General features: G+C 45.4%; 2 protein-coding genes across 3 annotated transcripts; one reads left to right on the top strand and one right to left on the bottom strand.

Moving 5' to 3' along the window:
- Nucleotides 1-3,660: 3,660 nt before the first annotated feature.
- MCAT (malonyl-CoA-acyl carrier protein transacylase) lies at nucleotides 3,661-6,222 on the bottom strand (the record flags this gene model as incomplete). The annotated part of the gene is made up of 4 exons (XM_080392846.1): nucleotides 3,661-4,749; nucleotides 5,021-5,238; nucleotides 5,559-5,646; nucleotides 5,779-6,222. 4 exons carry the CDS (start codon nucleotides 6,220-6,222, stop codon nucleotides 4,327-4,329), a joined length of 1,173 nt encoding a protein of 390 aa, XP_080248972.1. The 3' UTR covers nucleotides 3,661-4,326.
- On the top strand, nucleotides 5,802-17,617 carry TSPO (translocator protein). 2 transcript variants are annotated; one of them, XM_080392851.1, is made up of 4 exons: nucleotides 5,802-6,527; nucleotides 13,578-13,778; nucleotides 15,847-15,985; nucleotides 16,878-17,617. In XM_080392851.1, the coding sequence occupies exons 2-4, from the start codon at nucleotides 13,591-13,593 to the stop codon at nucleotides 17,052-17,054; spliced, it is 504 nt and encodes a 167-aa protein (XP_080248977.1). In that variant the 5' UTR covers nucleotides 5,802-6,527; nucleotides 13,578-13,590; the 3' UTR covers nucleotides 17,055-17,617. The 2 variants fall into 2 exon arrangements, with proteins under 2 accessions (XP_080248977.1, XP_080248978.1); XM_080392852.1 differs by lacking the exon at nucleotides 5,802-6,527 and adding an exon at nucleotides 10,757-10,877.
- The last annotated feature ends 1,475 nt before the right edge of the window (nucleotides 17,618-19,092 follow it).

Genomic DNA, 19,092 nt, shown 5'->3' with positions numbered 1-19,092 from the left:
AGAAAACGAAAGTGCATCTCTGTGGTTTGGGTATTCCCCTCAGCAGAGGGGATGCCTGCTTTCTGCCTAGTCAAGTGACTCCTACTGTTAGTGCACTTTTGAAACAGGAAAATACAATATTTAATGGCCTAGTGATTTAAGCACTCATCTGAGAGGCTGGAGTTTCAAGTTCGAGTCCCTCTTTGAATTTGAACCACTTTTTTCTTCAGTGGAGACAAATGCTAAACCAAGTCAAGTTTAAGCAGGCTGAGGAATGTCTTTCCTGAACGGTGCCCAAATCCCATTATGATCTTAACCACACATCTCAAAAAAATTCTTTTGGGAGGAAAAAAAAATAATAATAAAAAAATATTAAAAAAGGCTCAACTAGATGCTTCATTCAACCATTTCATGTTAAAGGACCTTGAAGTATCTTTGTTTGACATGAAATGCAGAACAAAAAGAAAGCGTGCAAAGAAGGTACATAGAGGGTGATGGCTCCAGTGTACCCTGAAAATTCAAGCAGCAGCAGCACATACTCTAGAGTCACCTTTTTTCAAAATGCCCTCGAGCTGATCTGCTCTTCAGCAGCAGGTAGCCAAGTTTTTTCTAGAAAAGCATAGTTAGCACATCTGGAACCTGAGTCTCACCTGGGCCAGAAGCTGGCCAGCTGAACTAGCCATATAACCAAAAACCAGGCCGACATTCCATCAGCAAATGGACTGCTCTATTTAACTGCACAACAGCAGTGTGATCAAAAATATGCTGAAGGTATTATTTAGTGAAGGATAAAACTTCCCGTCAAGAGGGTCTAATAAACAATCTATGCGGGTGCAATAGAACGACCAACTGCCAAAAAATTGATTCTTCCTGGCTGTATCACTTTAACACTACAAAACCATTTCAGTTATTTTTAGATAAATAATCCTTATGCACAGGCGAGCAACGATAAATGGGAGACGGCCACACAGCCTACTCCGTCAGAGAGCTGCACGGGATGACTCTGCTTGCGCACACTCTTGCATCAATAATGTAACATTTTGAATCACAAGAGGGGAGGTTCAGCATCCAGCGGGTACGGAGCAAGACAGTCTCGAGGAATATAAAATGCAATCACACCAACAGAGCAAGTGAAACTCAAAGCAAACAGCATCTGCAACAAGAATTCTCACAAACGAGTACCACAACAAGGGGTAATTTCCAGGCTCCCCTCTCGTCCGTGGAGGTTAGCAAAGAGCCCATAGTTAGGGCTCTGCCCTGTGACTCAGGAGACGCAAATGTAATTCTGGTTGTGGGGTTGTGCGTTTTTTTGGTTTTGGTTGTGGGGTCTTTTTTGTTTTTTTTTTTTTTTTTTTACTGCACACTTCCTCGTGACAGAGGCACTTGATTTTTTTTCCACATCCTGTTTCTGCTTATTCCTAGGTGAAGGAACCATGCTGACTTTTCACCAATTAAACGTTCAGTTTCCAGAAGCAGAAGGGATAGATGAGTAAGCACATAAAAGAAACGCAGATAACAGTACTATGATCCAGGATTCTTAATTACTCTGCATGCCGTTCTCTGCCTAGCCACAGACAAGTTTTATAACACGCAAGACGCCCTTCCGCTCATTTACAGCCATACACCAACGTGATGTCACGCTGTCAGGCACATGAAAGCAAGCCCTGAACACTCTCAACACAGAGGTATGAAGACCTCCATCACACTTTTTTAGCTAACATAAACTGCAACACCCAACACAAGAGCACAATACTGCCTGACTCTGGTTTCAAAGACACCAGGCTCATGAGCCACAGAGCAGCCTCAGCAGTGCATGGTTTGCTACCTCAGCTTAAGCTCCACCGCTGCAAGGAAGAAAAGTAAACACCCGCACAGGGGTTACGGTTCCTTCTTCCCACTAATTAAACAGGGCCCACAAGGGTGGGATGCTCTTAGGACACAGACATCCCTTCAGCACTCTTGTGGCTGACGAAGGTGCAAATGTTATCTAATACACTGCATTTGCAAACAGATTTTTAGCGTGATTCTCCCAAAGAACTTTTATTCCAGGCAAAGTATGCAACAAAGTGAAGAGAGGGGAAAAAGACATGGTAAGAATAATACAAATAGAAAACAAGTCTCCAAACTTTCCACAAAAAAGGTTAAATAATTTTTTTAAAAATCCAGAAACTATAAAGCAGTATACTAAAATCAAAACTAGTGCCACTAACATACACCATGCTAAGTTCCAACTATCATAAAAGCTGGTTTCAAAGTCACTAATGCTGTGTTTGGTCTTAGAAGATGTCATCAAAAACTTCTAACACGGCCCAGAATTCAGCATTTAATAATACGAATGGGATTTAGGCGAGAGATTCTAACCACCTAGTGACAACTTCGGTACACTTTACTGAATAATTAACACCTTACCTGTAACACACTGAAATAATTTACAGTAATCCCAACACTAATCTGGCAGCCTCTAATAGTCCAATGATTAAGGTGACAAATTCTTCTGTATTTTACTAATCGTTAATGTTTACACGTGCCAAAAGTGGAATTTGTACTGTAAAGGTAGGCTGAGCTGCCAATTTCAGTTCACAAAGAACTGTTTAATGATACACTCCACTAAGCAATCATAACTGAGGCCAGCATTTTTAATTCACTTCCCCTTTCAAAAATGTGAAATTACAAAATGATTAATACTGTAATTGGAAGTTACTCTGCATTTCATCATACATTATTGAAGATGTGCACGGTCATTTAATTAATATATCCTAAATTTTTCCTGTATACCTGTTAAATATACCATTAAAATACCAAAAGTAAAAAAGTTCAGCTGAAGCTTCTGGTCACACTACAGTATGCGCCATGTAACCCTTCCCTGCTTGCCTGTACACGATCCCCTAGCAAACACTGTTCTCTCCTGTTTCCTAAAGCTTTCAGTACCCCTTACAAAAAGCAAACACAACAAGCACACGTTTTCTGTGTGCCCTGCAGGTACCTTGCACAGGCAGCACGATGCTGTAACACGACCTTACCTATTTTAATAAGCCAAGGGCTGGTCACAGAATCCAAACCCATGGATTTAGTGCTAAAGCTGTTTTGAGTGTCGATTTGAGCACTGCAGGCACTGAGGAAGGTGCTGGAGGCAGCATGTGCTCCTCCCCACAACCAGCCAGCTCAGGGACCTGCCGCAAGCCCTCATCCATCCAAGAGCAGCTGGTGTCGACAAGGAAACCAGGAAGCTCTTTCCAGGAAGGCTCAGGACAACCTGCTTCTCTCCAGCTCATCTCCTGCTGCCAGAAAATGTACAAGCTGGCACAACACGGTCAAGTACACGGAGAGAACTGAAACAGCACCATTCCAAATCCTCCTCCCCAGCACTCTGTAACCACAGGGTTCATCCTGTACAAAGGTGCCCTCAAAAAGATCTTTCTGCAAAGTTTCCAGCGCTGCTGTTTTCTGCTCCATCAAGAAAAGTCATCCAAAGGGCTAATTCAGCCTACGCAGCTGCAGAGGCTTGGTCAGGGATGACAAAAGCCCTGCACCTCTGGAGAAGTTGGGAATTTTAGGTTTATTCTTTCCGTGAAACACTTCACTGCACAACCAATGTGGCAGTGGACAACCAACTGGAAGGAAAATTACTTCCAGCCACGTGTGACTACAGGCCAGTAATAACACACCCCGCAGTATTACAAATACCAAGAAAGGCTTAAAAGTTTATTTATAGTTTAACCTTGAGAAAATCACGTTCCTGATAACATCTGCCTTATCTGGCTGCTACCTGGCAATATGGACACAAAATAAAATAATTTTACACAGGTGAATGTCCCCACAAGTCAACAGAGTTGGAAAACAGGAACATCAACGTACCGAAAGCCATACCAGCCGGCTGGCTCCTCTGAACGCACCCTCAAGCCCAGCGCACCACCCTCCACAACCTGGAGCCGACAGCTCGGTGCTAACCCTGTATCCATGCAGGTGATCCCTGCACCAGCCAGCCAAAGCTACCAACTTCAACTTGAATCCACGCCCCCCAAAAAATTTGAAAAAAGAAAAAAAACCAACACCAAAACCCGCCCTGAGAGGGGAAGTTGCTTGCAGGACTGAGGCCAAACAGAAGACTATTTGGCATGTTTATTGGCAGTTTTGCAGTCACGACCACAGATGGCAGAGCCAGACTTTGCTCTCCCCTTTCACACCTGAGGCACACGGGGAAGGAAAAAGTTCATTGCGATTATGCGCACGGTGCTCTTTTCATCATGAGAAGCCATGAATGTTTACAACTTCCTCTTTTGGGAGCACAAGGTTATTTTTAAATTAGGCCGATCAAACAAGTTGCGTGGGTTTTTCTCAAAAGGCTACTTAGGTTTCTGCTGCCTCCTCATCTTCCAGAGCATCTACATGGTTATACTGTTTCCAGGCCTTTAAATTACATTTTTTGAGAATGGCTCCTAGTTGCTTCCCAGGCCCCACTTCATACGTGTAAGGAAATTCTGTTCCTTGCTTTCTTTCGTATACAGAATGCATGGTCTGTTCCCACATAACAGGTGAAACCACCTGCTTCACTAACAGCTTCTGAATGTGCTTTGAGTGCATGTACTTTTTGCCATCAACATTGGAATAGACACAGACCAATGGTTTCTGAATCTCAATCGATTTTAGGACGTCAGCCAATGGCTCTACTGCTGGTTCCATAAGTCTGGTATGAAAAGCCCCACTGACTGGAAGCATTTTTGTACGTGTAAAATAGTATTTTCGAGCATTCTCCTGCAAAAACTCCAAAGCCTATAAAAGAGAGAGAGAAGTGAGAGTCTTGGACGACAAAGGTTTTACTCAAGTCACCCCACAACAACCGCCTCATCAGACTTATCGTGAGAAAGGGATTCCTTTCCTTACCCAACAACTGAGCACACGCTGGGAAAAAAACCCACAGGCCACATACTTATGTTTGGACCAGCGAAGGCCAGCCGTAACCACACAGAAGGGCAAAGGAAAAGTTTTTTTTAAAAATGAAACATTACATTGAACTCAAGGAACAGTGATTCCGAAGCAATACCTGTAAGTGTCCTGCAATGACTCTGCTGTCTGGAAACAAATAGTTTGAAATGGCACACACGGGGTTTTCTATACCCAGCGATTCACAGTGTTTACGAGCTTCCAAGCAGGCAAATCGGTAATTTGCCTCTCGCCGGCCGATAACCGATAGCATTCCACTGGGGACAGCCTCCGACGCCTTTTGCATGGCTTCGGCGCGCACTTTCACCGCGTACAGCGCTAAGGAGAGAAACAGAGATGCTCGGTAAATCCCAGCCCCGAGAAACGGCGCTGAAGGCGCTGGGCAGCCGTGCAAGGAAGGGCGGCTGTTTGCTCGCATGACACGTCAATGCTTTTAATGCTGCATTACACATCTTAAAGTGAACAGTGGAAGCCAAACGTATCCTCTAATTTAAAAAAAGTGGGAGGGAAGCAGTGGTAACGGGCGATGCTTTGGAAAAAGCAGGGGCTGGGGGATCCTTGGCAGGGGGCTCCGGGGAGATCCCTGCCGGGGGGCTCGGGGAGATCCTGCCAGGGGGCTCAGCGCGATCCCCGGGCACCTTCGGCAAAGTCCAGCGCTCCAGCGAAGACCAGCGCCGCGAACTCCCCCACGCTGTACCCCGCCGCCGCCACGCAGCTCTGCACCACCTGCACGGAGACAGACCCGAGCCGCCCGTCAGGGCCCCGCGGCGCGCCCCGGCCCGGCCGCCCCCGGCAGCCGCCCCCGGAGGGGCCCCCGGAGGGCCCGGCCCCCCGCCCCCGCCGCGGCGCGCCCCTCACTTTAGGCTGCTGGTGGTTGAGCTTCTCCACGGCGGCCAGGGAGGCGACGAACACGGCGGGCTGGCAGTGCCGGGTGCGGTCCAGCTCGTCCCGCGGCCCCTCCAGGCAGAGGGAGAGCAGGTCGTAGCCCAGCACCCGCTCGGCCTGGCGGTACATGTCCCGCACGCCGGGGAACCGCAGCAGCTCGCGGCCCATCCCCACGAACTGGCTGCCCTGCCCGGGGAAGAGCAGCACCGTGCCCTCCCGGGGGGGCCGCCGCTCCCGCCTCGCCGCCGCCACGCCCGGCTCCTCGCCCTCCACCGAGCTCTGCAGCAGGTCGCTCAGGGTCGCCGCCCGGTCCCCACCGCCGAGGCGGGAGCTGGCCCGCCGCCGCGGTGCGCCGCGGAGGCCGCCGCGCACGCTGCAGCCACCAAGCCGCCATGGCGCCGCGGCCCAGCTGCCCATGGCCGCCGCCCGGCCGCCTGCGCCGCCGCCGCGCCCCGCGTTGCCACGGGAACCGTGCGGCCCCGCCGGCAGCCGCCCCCCCGCCGGGCCTGGCGGGACAGGCGGGAGGTCGGTCGGTCGCCCGGCCCCTGCGCTCGCCGCACCCGCCGCCCTGGGCCCAGCCCGCGCCGCTCCTCCCGCCCGGCGCCGCGGGTCCCTCCTCGGGGCGGGCCCGGCGGCGGGAGGGGCCCGGGCGGCCCTGGGGGCGGGCGCCACCGCCTCCCGGCAGAGGAGGCGCGACGGGTGGCGGCAGCGCGGGAGCGGAGGTAACCGCGGGGCTGCCGGCGGGGCGGGACGGGACGGGACGGGGAGAGCCCGCGGGGCGGCGCAGCCCAGCGGCGGGGCCTGGCCGAGGGGCCGCTGCGGCCGTGTCTGGGTCCTGCCGGGGCTGCCCCCCGCCGCCCCCTCCCCGGGCAGCCGCTGCCTGGGTCCCGGTGGCTCCCGGAGCGGTGCCGCAGCCGGGCGGCCTCGTCTCCGCCGGGGCCGGGCTGGCGGGGCAGTTTGCGGAGGGCGTCCCGCGGCGAGCGCGAAGCCGCCGGCGACAGCCCCGGCCAGCAGGCCCCGCCCGGGCGGGACGGGCGCGGCGGGCGCTGGGGGGAGCACCGGCCCCGCTGCTGCCGGTCGCGCTTCCGCGGCGGGGCCGGGTGGGCCCCGGGCCGGTCCCAGCGCTCGGGCGGAGGGTTGCGCTCGCAGGCACTGCTTTGCCGGGCCGGTATTTGGATGGAACGTGCTCTTTTTTTTTTTTCTTTTAAAAAAAAGGAACAACCCAAGAAAGTTTATTATTTGCTTTGGCTTTGCATATGCGTTTTCCCGTCGTTCACAGCCGTCCAGCTGTGCACGCACGTGGCTGCGCTGCCCTCAGTCAGACGCGGTGGCAGCACAGCAGAGCCCCGGCTTCCCGTCCCGTCGCCCCTTCCAGGCGATGCGCATTTACCCTGTGCACTCGAGAGCGGACAGTTTCAGGCCGCTATTTAACTGAAGGTATTTTCTTTCAGAGTCGCTGTAGTTTGCTTTTGATTGGACATTTCTTTAAGGGCGAAAGAAAAGGCTTGCTTTTTTTTTTCCCTTATAAATTTCCAAGTAATGCTTATAAATCAGCACAAAATGCACTTTACTAGTTTGAGCATTCAGTGGCCAGATTATTAAAAAAAAAAAAGGAAAAAAAGGGAAAGTTGCCATGTCAAAGTTGCAGTTGTGCAAGGACTTTACATCACTTCAGGTTATGAAACAGTATCAAGCAGTGAGTCAGACGTCACGGAGCAGTTCAGTAAAACAGATCCTATTAGTATACCTCGGGAGAAGGAAAATGGCTCAGAATAGCAAGAAACTATGTTGATTTTATTCAGGGTGGTTCAAACGCACCACGGTGAGCAGGTTTTGCTTGCTTTTCTGATCTCTGTGCTATGTTGCTTCCTAAGACAGTTTTCTCCATTTCTGTCAGCTTCCAAGTAAAATACCTGGTAAAGCCAATGAGCTTTTCAAGTTAGCTGAAATATATGAACAGTAATATAGGATATTCATGACATATATGTGACTACATCCCACTCGATGGCTGCTTCTACCTGTAATGTAAGCAGCGATACTTTCTGTACTAAGACAAGAGGAGATGCTGGGTGGCAAGTTACTGGCTGGGCCAACTGAGGTAGTACATTAGTGAGAACTCTGAGAGTAACTGTCGTTCTTGTTGCGTTTAGTTTGTACTAGAGCTTTTAGGCACCCTTACTACCAGCTGCCCCATGAGCCCTGACAGCAAGGGGTGCCCCTTTGGCGCTAGGCCACCAGGTCAGAGCTGACCCTACCGGATGCCCGTCAAGCGCTGGAAAGAGTCACGGTTGTGACCTTTGCATTTGGTGCTTTCAGAGGCAAAGCCCAGCGTGGAATCCAGCTCCTACAAACCCCAGCAGCAGCCCAGGTACTAATGCTGCGGCGGTGAGTGCACCTCAGCGCAACCATTTCACCTCTGGTTTGCTGTAAAGGGCACAGTCCGCTTGTAAAGCTCTTGAGCCTTACCAGTGGTGATGCACCATGAACGTCCCACTGCTATTAAAGCACCCCTTGGATGAGGTGCTTGTTCTGTTTTACCCTATTAAAACAATACCTGGCAAGCTGAAGAAATTCAGGTGTAGGCAGCATTTAGACTAGAAATATCCAAGAGGAACTTAACTTTTTTCAGAATAGATGTGGATGACACTTCCCAAGTGGGTGACCAAAGAAGAAGAAAAACCTACAGCAGGACATTGGGCAGCTGTTCGGAAGGAAGGTAGCCAAAGCAACGGTTTGTCTTTAAAGTACACTACGTGCAGAGGATTCTATACAAACATACATAGGGAAAATTGGAAGAGATTGAGCAGTAAATGATGAATTATCACTGGGGAAGATTTTGTTCTAGTGTACATTTCAGTTTCCAGTATGTGAATCTTCAACAAATCATAGATTTATTTCCACCACTTGTGCTCTGCCATTTTAAAAGACATGTAACCTGGGCAGTGAGATTTGTTGTCTCTAAACCTAATGAGTATACCTCACATTATACATCCTTAAATAAATACTTTAAATTATTAATCATTTTTATATTATAAATAGTTAATAAATAATTTTTAGCTATAAATGCATATTATAAACACATACACTTACTTGTTAGATATATTTTATTTATATATAATACATATTTATATAATATGTAGTTTTAAGTTTCTCTATTGAGATTAGATAACAAAATACTGCTTTTTTGTAGTAGCTGTATTCCGTGTCACAGACTGTGATAGGACTTTGGTTTTAGTGTTGCAGTTTCCCAGGAGTTAAAGCCACAACACACGTAAATAGTTTATCAATATAAATTAAGTACGTACCCCTTAATTCTTTAGACAGCTATCTTGGCAAGAAGCCTTTTCCCCATGGAAAATTTGTATGCTGCCTCTCAGTCCTGGGTGGAGCCTTATCAATCCTCAAAAATATATACTGTAGAGGGTAAGATGGAAAGTGTATGTCTTGGGGACAGCCCCCTGCCCCCTGCAATAGCATGCTCACAGCTCTGTCAATCTACTTTAAAGCGGCGGGGACTGGAAACCCCAGCACCGCGTGGGTGATTTAACTCTGCTGAGAGATTTTCCTTTGTGTTTTTAATGCGATAGCTACAATTTAAGCCCCATGTGATTGGGTAGCCAGCACAAAGTTGCACAAGAAAGGGATTAGTCAGAGGTTTATCAGCAGAGGGATATAAGAAAATGCAGTGGAAGTAGTTGTCCTTTCCTCCCTTCTCCTTCCTGTTGAGTTCCCCCTGGGAGTGCCCAGAGTAAGGGACCCACCTGCCTTTCAGAGACCTCCAAGCAAAGAAGTTTTACATCACTTTTCATCAGGCTGAAGTAAACCAGCTCCTCTGTCATGATATACCTAGTCCCACCTATAGCACGCCCCATCCCTTTCTTTGGGTGTGCAGTGTATTTTCCAGGAAGAGGAGGATGTGGAAAAGCTGCTGTTTGTTTCTCTGCATGTTACACCACTGTAGAGAAACAACCTGCAAAAAGATAGAAGCCCATTAGGCAGCAAGTTGCACTATGGGGGTTTTCCCCTTTTATTTCTCCTCTTACTTTATGTAGCTGGAACCAGCTTTAGGCAAGCTGGATGTTTTGAATACCTAGAAAAAATATTTTAACATGTTTGTAAAACAAACTGGCCTGCTGCAGCCCTCACTGCATTGCTGAAACTGCCTGGAGTCAGACTAGGGCTAAACAGAAAATGGGCAGGATGATGAAGAAAATGTTGTAGGGCAGAGATAAGAAGTGGAAACAGAAATAAACAGCTTAAGTGTGTGTGGGAAGAAAAGATTTCCAGCTGTGGTGGTTCTTAGAGGCAGATGTCTGCTGGGCACGCTGCAGATCTCATCCACAGACATTGGTTTCTTCATATGAAAATCAGGGTGCAAGAATATTGTGCAACCAGATCTCATCCTGAAGTGGAGCTGAGATATGGTTGGGAAAGTAGTAATTATTTCTAGGGTGTGTAATATAGATGCAGCCAGAGGGGCTGTGCTAGCAAGCCCATGCTGCGTGAGTTATCACCAAGTAATTTCAGGATTATGAGCTATACAGTAAAAGGAACTCAGGCCTCACAATTCTTTATATACTCTGTGATTACATGATTTTAAAAAAAATGTACCGGGCATTCTGTAAGCATTGCAGAGATCTCATGCTGCACAGCTAACCAAACAAATGCTACAGCCCTGACCTAATGCACAGACCCTCCGGTGCATCCTTGCCTTTTACTTTCTCACTAAAGACCTACACCAAGTAACCAGAGGAAGATGGACATGGCTTCTTCCATAATCAGCTGGTATTGCTCCCCGAGTTAGCTACTGCTTTGTATTGGAAATTGATACTAGTATTTAATTTCTTGGGAATTAAAATACATGAGCTCCCGCTGCTGTGGTCTGCTAGGCTGAGCCTACCAGCACATTCCGATCTTACTGCATGGCTTCATTCCTCTTTCTCCTTTGTAGTGTCCAAGAGGGAGTATTTTGCCATGCTTGGGAAGTCCTGCGAAATACTGCTGGAAACATAGTATATAATTAGTAGTAATAGCAGTCAGAAGACTAGGACACCAACACTCAATTCAAGGCAGTATGTTAAGTCTCTTCACTTCTATTTCTTCCCCTTTCCTGTGCATGCATGGCTTCACTTTCCCTGTCTCTTTGCCTTCCCCATTTCTGTTTGACTGCCTGATTTTCTTTCTCTTGTCACTTTAGAATTATTTCAGTGTTCTTCCTCCAATACACGGAAGGACAGACACATGGCTACATCATTTATTCACTAATGACTGCAGCAGAGCAGTAGTTTTCCAATCTGATAGCATTTAGCACTTTCAGCATGCGGAACACTTTCAGACTTTCTTCCTTGGGGGGAAGCTGGCAGAACCCCTGATAAAGTCCAGTTATTTAATACCTGCATGAAACCGCCCTGATATCGTTACATCCAAATAAAGCATAAAACCCTTTGGGTCCTTGCTTACTGCTTTAAAAACAATACTAGTATTTGACAGCCACGCTGGAGCTGCACAGATGACCAGCACTTCACAGCACGTGTACAGAACTAAGCGTAATGTTCTCTCTGTAGGCAAAGCAAGAGCAACACGGTTAAGAATTAGTGAGATCTTGGTAACTTGAAATTTCTAACTTAGCCTTTGGGAATTACTTACCAGAAGGCAACCAAAGATAATCACTGTGCTTGGAGCTCTTGTTCCCATTACACTTTGTTGCTCCTGCACATATCGATTCCTTCATATCCCAGTAAAAGCAGAGCCTTTCATGCTGTCAATACGTGTGACAATCCTGCAGCTGACAGCCTGCTCCCTCAGGAAGGTAACAGTACAGAGCTAGGTAGAGGAGAACATGTTAACTCCTGTGCTCCTTTGAAGATGCTCCCTGGTAAATAGCAAGTAGAATCCATTATGCAGGAAGTATGGCAGCAATGTCTGTGGCAAAGAGCTATGCAGAATTTTTTTCCTCCTTTCCTTGTCCGTGCTCCACCCAAGACCTAATTGATACTATACCAGCACATTGGTTCTCCCACTTCTCCTTCTCCCCATCCTTAGTTCTAAATTTTCCCCTGGTTAGTTTTTCTTTCACCCAGTCATTCTTTTGTTTTGTTTTTGACTTCGGACTGTTGTACTGCTTTATCTGCTGCCTTTTTTGTGCGCATTCGTATTTATTGCCCTCCCATGACTCCCCTCAGGCATGCCCACAGCCCAGCCCAGCCGCCTGTGTGCCCTTTCTTGTTTACTCCTTACAAACTTTCTAATCCTGTGTGCTTTACTAGTCCCTCCACACTCTGTTCTGCCTTCAAAATTCTGCTCTGCTTCTATCACCAGGATTTTTCTTCTTGATCACATGCAGTCTGGCTTGTGGTCCCAGCCACTGAAATTTCTCAATTAAATCTGCATAACCATAATGCAAGAGAGCTCCCTTGCTGGCCAAGCTTTTAACTTTTCTCCAAACAGAAACCTACTGTACCAGCAGAACTGCAACAACACATCATCTGAGCACCATCTCCTTTCAGTTTAAGCACGTCTGTTACAAGTGGGATTTCTTCTTCCCCACTCCCTGTCTCCTCATCCCAGCAGTCATGACTATAGCAATAAAACCTTCTAAATGTAGGCCAAGACAACAGCCAAGTCAGTAAGGCATTTTTTCTTTCACAAGCCTCTGAAATGCTGGTTGCTCTAAAACTTTATCTCCTGGGGCTTCCACAGTTGCTCTTTCCCCACTGCTGCAATCCCTCTTAGAATTCCTTCCCTGCTGTCTCCCCCTCCTGCAAAACAGACAAACAGGAATTGCGTGTATTTGCCTACTGGATATTTGAAAAAATAATGCATTTTGGTTCTAGCCTTTTTTATCATATCTCCAATCTGTTTACATTTTAGCAAGCTAAACACAGCTCTTCTGTAGCATTTGGCTTTTGGCCAGAAAATCTGCAATGACATTTTTTCCTGCTTCCTTTTTTTTTTTTACTGCTGTCTGTACTCTTCACTAAAGCAGAGCAGCCTACCAGAGCAAGGCATTAAACAGTCACTTATGTAGGCAAATTTAATTAAGTACGCTTTATGGGCTTGGCAGCTAAGATTGCTGCAGCTGATAGAATGCTTCATGAAGAAGCCACAGGTGTACTCCCCATTTATCCACTGGGATCTCCTTGTTCAGCAAAACGTCATTTAAGTACTTACCTTCTCACTGTCCTCCTTGCTGTTTACTTACTGAGGCAGCTTCTCCAGTGTTTGCTACTAATTCACGTGACTCTTGCTAGCCACTGAGTATCCTGAGCATCCTTTTGAGGCCAAAAACGCAGCACAAGGTACACAGTTGTTTTGCTTGAGCATAGGAAAGCATGATTTTCTTACTCTTTAACCATGCCATTTCACTGGGTGAGTGGGTTTTTTGGTGAATAATACATGCTGTTTAGTGCATCCCCTCTCCCCCAAGTGCAGTTCATATAATATCAAACTGCTTTATTCCTCTGGCATACTTATGGGTAAGGATATTTATGTAGGTACAATTCAGTAATCTTAGTGCACCAAGCCGAGAGGGAAGGCCTGACTTGCCCCTCCCCCCCCATGTAAATGATAGGGTCCTTTATGGGGGTGAGCACTGTCCAGCAAACCTGGTACAAGATCCTAATTTCAGCTGCAGTCTTTTTCAGTGACAAGACTAGGCTGTGGATCAGATCCTACACATGTATGTATACTACAAATCTGCTAAACATGTATTTTTTTTTTGTGGTTGCATTTTACAATTGCTCTGCCAATCAACTTGTTTGTGTTTGTTTCAGATTCACTGTCTCAATGGAAGTGGTACCAGCCTGGGCCCCAGCAGTGGGTTTCACACTCCTGCCCCATGCAGGAGGATTTTTAGGAAGCAAAATAACCAAAAAGGAAATCCCAGTGTGGTATCAATCTCTACAGAAGCCATCCTGGTGTCCACCTAACTGGGTGTTTGCTCCTGTTTGGGGAACTCTCTACACATCTATGGGGTATGTTTTTCACATTGTATTAAGGCGCTTACCCGATCTCAAAGTTGCTTATTGTGTAATGCTGGACCAGAGAATTATTATTGTATTCCTGTGACTGTTTGTTTGTAAGAAATTGTGTCAAGCTGCCCGTTTAACAGGTAAAAACATGTTTTGGGAGTTGTGTGTGGGTTTGACAGGGCATTTTGTATGCACAAGTATCCACATCAAAAGCAGGAGTTAGGAAAGCTGCCGTAAATTTGCTTTCCTTATCCATTCTGAGGGGAAGACCTGCCAAGCTGGGAATGATGGAGCAAGCACTGAGATTTCTTCTTGGTATGTCCTTCAGTAGTAGTTGGTGGTTTTTTTTGGTTTTGTTTTGTTTTTTTGGGGGGGAGCAGGGGCGGGGCAGGAAAGAGAGTGGGATATTAGAGGGGAGAATTAGGATAGAACTGTTCTAACAGCTCAGTTAAAAGAAACCAAAATCAAAACATACATGTCTTTTCAAATAAAACTGCCAGGTTGTTAAACTGTGAAGGTTTGAAACCACCTACTGTCTCCTTAATTAGTATAAAGTACTTGCAGCACAGCAATTACTGTCAAATGAACAAGGAATCACAAGGCCAAATACCATTCCCACAGGAACCTTGAAAGTTTAATAATACTGTATTTTGGCAGATGTTTCTTAGTAAGTTGTAGCAAAAATATTTGTAGAGGTGGGTTGTCTCTGGAGGTGGTTTCAGCAGTTTTGATGCTCCTTACAGACTGCTCTAGAAGCATCCACATGACATGACATGCTTTTATGGTAACTCTGGTGAGCCGTGCCACAGAGGAAAGGCAGCGCTCTGCTCCAAGAGCCTCAAAAGCCAGTTCAGTGCAGCCCCCCTCCCCAGCACAAAGTGATGCTTTGTGTCTCTTCTGCACTCCAGCTACATACCAGGATTCAGCATGTGTTTTTCTACCCCTCAAATACACCTTGTTGCTAATCCAATAGTAATAGTTTTTAGGCTGCAATATGCCTTTTATTGGCTTACCCCCCTCCCATTTCTCCCATCATGATGTTACATTCTAAGTGATTTTTAGTTTGTACCTAGCACTGGTATAACCACATGGTTTCAAAGAGACCAAAGCTTTTCCAAGTCAACCTGCAGGATGACTATGGAATGTTATCTTAAATACCACACCACCTGCTGCAAAATACAGCAATGACGCAATATCCAAAACTGTATCTAATTGCTCCATTGGTCTCATACATTCTCTCATTTTGGTTTCATTTTCTTTCTAGAAAAGTTTTGTCATTTTTATAGACTCATGTACTGTCCCTCCTTTCCCATCAATACTCTCTTTTCTTTCTCCTCTTAGAGAGTGTACTTTTAAAAATCGCTCTCTATTCTTGCTATTCCAAAAGTTAGCATTTGAATCAGATTGTTACTGTCCTGAGAATTAAAAAAACCGCCTTTTATCAAAGAGTTGACTGCACAATTTGTAACTTCCTGGGTTCCTCATCATAAATATTGATATCAAGCTAATAATTTAAAAAATCCAAATTGTGACAACTTATCACTTATTTTGGTAATGTCAGAATCAGTATATTCTGAGGTGGATGGTCCTGGTTATGTACTATACATCTAGCTCAGTGAAAAGATCAGATTTATCACTAGGCCTTTTCTTCTGTAATCCATCATGTACACACATTCCTCAAATGATCAAGACAAGTCATTCCTTTAGAATCTCTTGAATATATTAAAAGTAATAAATCTTGCTTTTAGTTATTTCTTAAGTTTACAAGCCTGCCTTGACATTTCGCTTCTTAGCGGATTTGTACATCATGATCTTGGTCTGAAGTCAAAGTTAGATGTATGAACAGCTCTAAGTCTACACTGTGGCTCTGTACAACACTTAGAAACAGATTTGGGTCCTGATGCCTTTGACAAAGATACACTATTGAGTTTCTAATGGTTACTCCGCCAAGTAGTGCGTGGATATCTACCAAATATTAAATAAAATAACTTATTTGGTAGGAAATAATCAAGAACCTGTGGTTGCTTTCTAAGCAGTATACTGAACTATACCTTCCATTTGCTTTCTCTAGCTACGGCTGCTACCTGGTGTGGAAGGAATTGGGTGGCTTCAATGAAAAGTCAGTAGTTCCTCTGGGTCTGTATGCAGGGCAGCTGGTATTAAACTGGGCATGGACTCCGATATTTTTTGGAGCTCACAAAATGGGATGGGTAAGTGAAGTCAATTTCTTAATCGTAGGCTTCTGCTGTCATTTGCAAGATGCTAAGATGAAAGCTTTCTGTTATAATCTTTTCTCCCTAAAAATGAATCTCAATACAGAATATGGCTTGCAGAAGTTTAATAAAATTCTCTTTAATGCATGCCAGCAGCCACCTGAGAGAATTTACATATCTACAACATCCTTAAATGTTTAGATTACAAGCAGCTCTTTCTGCCCCCCTTTGATAAGAGCTTTGTGTGACTAGAAAATGTAAACATTCATGCGTTACTGAAATTCCTAGGTATCTCTGGGCAAAAAGCAGCGATAAAAAGCTTATCATAACATTACTCAAGTAATCAGCACCCATTTTAGGGAAGACTAATGTTCTGCAGTCTGCAGAGAGACAGCTTGCCTTCAAAAAAAAAATCAGTAATAATAATAAATAATATTTGCCTGGTTCTCTAAATACACATGCAGTGCTGTGATCATGGAAGACTTTGCAATCCATCACCAATTCATTCACACCACATCTCTTCAGGCAGCATCTATGACATGAAAAAAATTGCACAAGTTTACTTGGCTTGCTCCAAGTCACACTGGGTTTGTACTCAATGTAACACTTCCTGCTGTCAAAAAAAGAAAGGGTACAGGTGAGAGGAATTTTACTCTTCCTTTCCTGTTTCCAGCTGCAGTGCCCTTTCTTGTGACTGTTGTATCATTTTATGAGTCAAACTGACTCATAACTCAGCAGAAATCTATCTTTTGCTGGTTGGTCTTCTGAGAAGGAGTTAACCCACAGAGAGATCCAACAAGTGCCAGAGCTAAGCGGAAAGAGCCACACAAAGACTAGTCAAGAAAATGCCACAAGTAAGAACAATACTAATCACCTTCCTGTGTTTCAGGGGTTGGTGACTCTCCTGCTCACAACTGGTACAGCAACGGCTACAACTGCTTCCTGGTATAACATCAACAAAACAGCAGCTTATTTGATGGTTCCTTATTTAGCTTGGCTAACCATGGCTTCTGCACTCAATTACCGTATCTGGAAGGACAATCGCAACAAGAAGTTATCTGAATAAACAGTTTTCAGCCAAAAAAGATAAAAAATATTTTTTTCACAAGAATTTCCTAAATAAAATTACGGCCTTATTTTATTATTAGCTGAACTACTTATACCATTAGTTTGTTACTTACAAGTCGATAAAGCAGTACTTGTTTAAAACAAATATGCCTTTACTAGGCAAGTCAAAGGAGCGTACGCCTGACTGGGTTTTATAGCAAACTAAAAGATGCTCCTAATTGAAAAGGACTAGTTTTCTATATTACAGCATTATATTTTATGTGACAACAGCATTTTAACTATTACCAGAAATAAGCATGAACTCCAGCTTCGTATTAACAGTTTCCAGAAAGGTGTTCCTAACAGTGACAGGCATTATCATGGCCTGAATCTTTCATGTTTTCCACTAGACACAGTGCTTTACTGCCGTGATGTGTCCCAGTGCAGCTGCCAGGTTTACCTTCTGGTCATTGTACTCTGGAAATGTTTTAAGATTAATCTTTTTCACTATTTGTGCCTTCTCACTTTGAAGCAATGTGCAGTTTAGTGTCAGCTAAACACATTAAACTATATGTAAACTAACTAGCCTTCTTCCTCTGGTTTTATTGTTTTTAAATGGTTTTGAGCAGAAAAAATACTGAAGGCAGCAGGATGCTATAGCCTCAAAGATAGCCCCTTTGCCACTTCTTCTCACCATTGCAATGAGAAGGACAAAGCAGGAAATTCAGAGCACCTGGAAAGAAACTGAGGGGACCCAAACATTCAGCAGCCCCCTGCACACACCTCTGGGGCATCACCAGCAGCACTGGCCAAACAACATTAATGCACTCCACCAGGACCCTCAGCGTGATGTCAGTTCACCACCAGACTTGGACAGCAGAGCCAGCAGCCAGGCCACAGGTGGATTTGTTGCCCAGCGGGGCAGTACATACACCATAGCTACTGGTGTCTCCTACCTGCACCTTCTCACTTCAGCTGCTTAGAAATAAAACCAAGGGTTTCTCTTCTTCAGGATTATGGTAGCTGACATAGTAAGGCCTGGGATGTTCAGTTCAGCCAGCTGCTTCCTGTAAGATAAAAAGATTGCTTCTGTCCAAGAGTACAACAACAGACCATTTTTACCCACAGCTTGTGGTCTAACTGCACAAATCTTACTACTTTTTACGTCATTCTTCTGGTTTGCCATCACTTTCTCTAGATCCACAGGCACTTTGTTACATGTTTTCAGGTACTCTGAAGGCAGAAAGTGCGTTTTGCTCTCCCACGAGTGACATCTGCTGAGCAGCACTCCATGTCCCCTTATACACTCTCTCAAGCACCTATTATTCTATGTCACAAACTTTTTTCCTACGTTGGAAGTAGTCCCACCATCTATGTTAAGCACTTCACCATGTTCTTCAATCACATTTAAGTGAGGAGTCCAAAAAAGTTCTGACTTGTGAGCAAGAGACAGGTACAGCTGTCAGCACCACTTCTGACTGCAATTCAGCTCTCCCTCCTGCGCAGTGACTGAGTTTTCTGAAGACACAGATGGCTTATTTCTCCAGCCTATGTTCCAGTCAGTGGCAAGAGGTAGGTTTATGTAGACCAGTCTGAAATAGCCTAAAATATATATCTCTCCCTTCCTGATCATGAGGGATAACATGTTGCATATTTGCAAAGCTTGAAGCAAGGTTTAGAATGTTTATAGTGTTATAACTACTTCACTCTCAAGCAGATCCTGATTGCTGTGAACTAGCTTAAAAAAAACATACTACCCACATAACATATACTTCATGACAGACAGAATTTTTGCAGCTTGTACATAACACAAAGCAACATAAGTACAGCCTAAAATCGCTAAATTTCAGCCAGCTACCCTGATTTGAGAAGAAAGGAGATACTAGGAATAATTCCTTTCAAACTGACATTCACTCCCAAATACCTATCTTAGCCCTAAACTTTGAAGTACCAGGACTGCTTTGCTTCTAGCAGTTTACAGACCCCTTTAATTCCTTCAGGCTTCTTTTGCATTCCTGTGCTGCTCTAGATATTGTATCCTTATCACTTCCTGCCTG

This window comes from Falco punctatus (assembly GCF_963210335.1).
Source record: "Falco punctatus genome assembly, chromosome: 6".
Lineage (NCBI taxonomy): Eukaryota > Metazoa > Chordata > Aves > Falconiformes > Falconidae > Falco > Falco punctatus.
Note: the sequence above shows the minus strand (reverse complement) of the source record. Positions and strands in the feature narration are given on the sequence as shown.

Excerpts from the sequence above, each read along its gene's own strand:
- TSPO (XM_080392851.1), top strand. The coding sequence starts at position 13,591 with ATGGAAGTGGTACCAGCCTGGGCCCCAGCAGTGGGTTTCACACTCCTG. Across the intron at positions 13,779-15,846 it reads ACTCTCTACACATCTATGGG|CTACGGCTGCTACCTGGTGT; the intron begins GTATGTTTTTCA and ends TGCTTTCTCTAG. Across the intron at positions 15,986-16,877 it reads GAGCTCACAAAATGGGATGG|GGGTTGGTGACTCTCCTGCT; the intron begins GTAAGTGAAGTC and ends CCTGTGTTTCAG.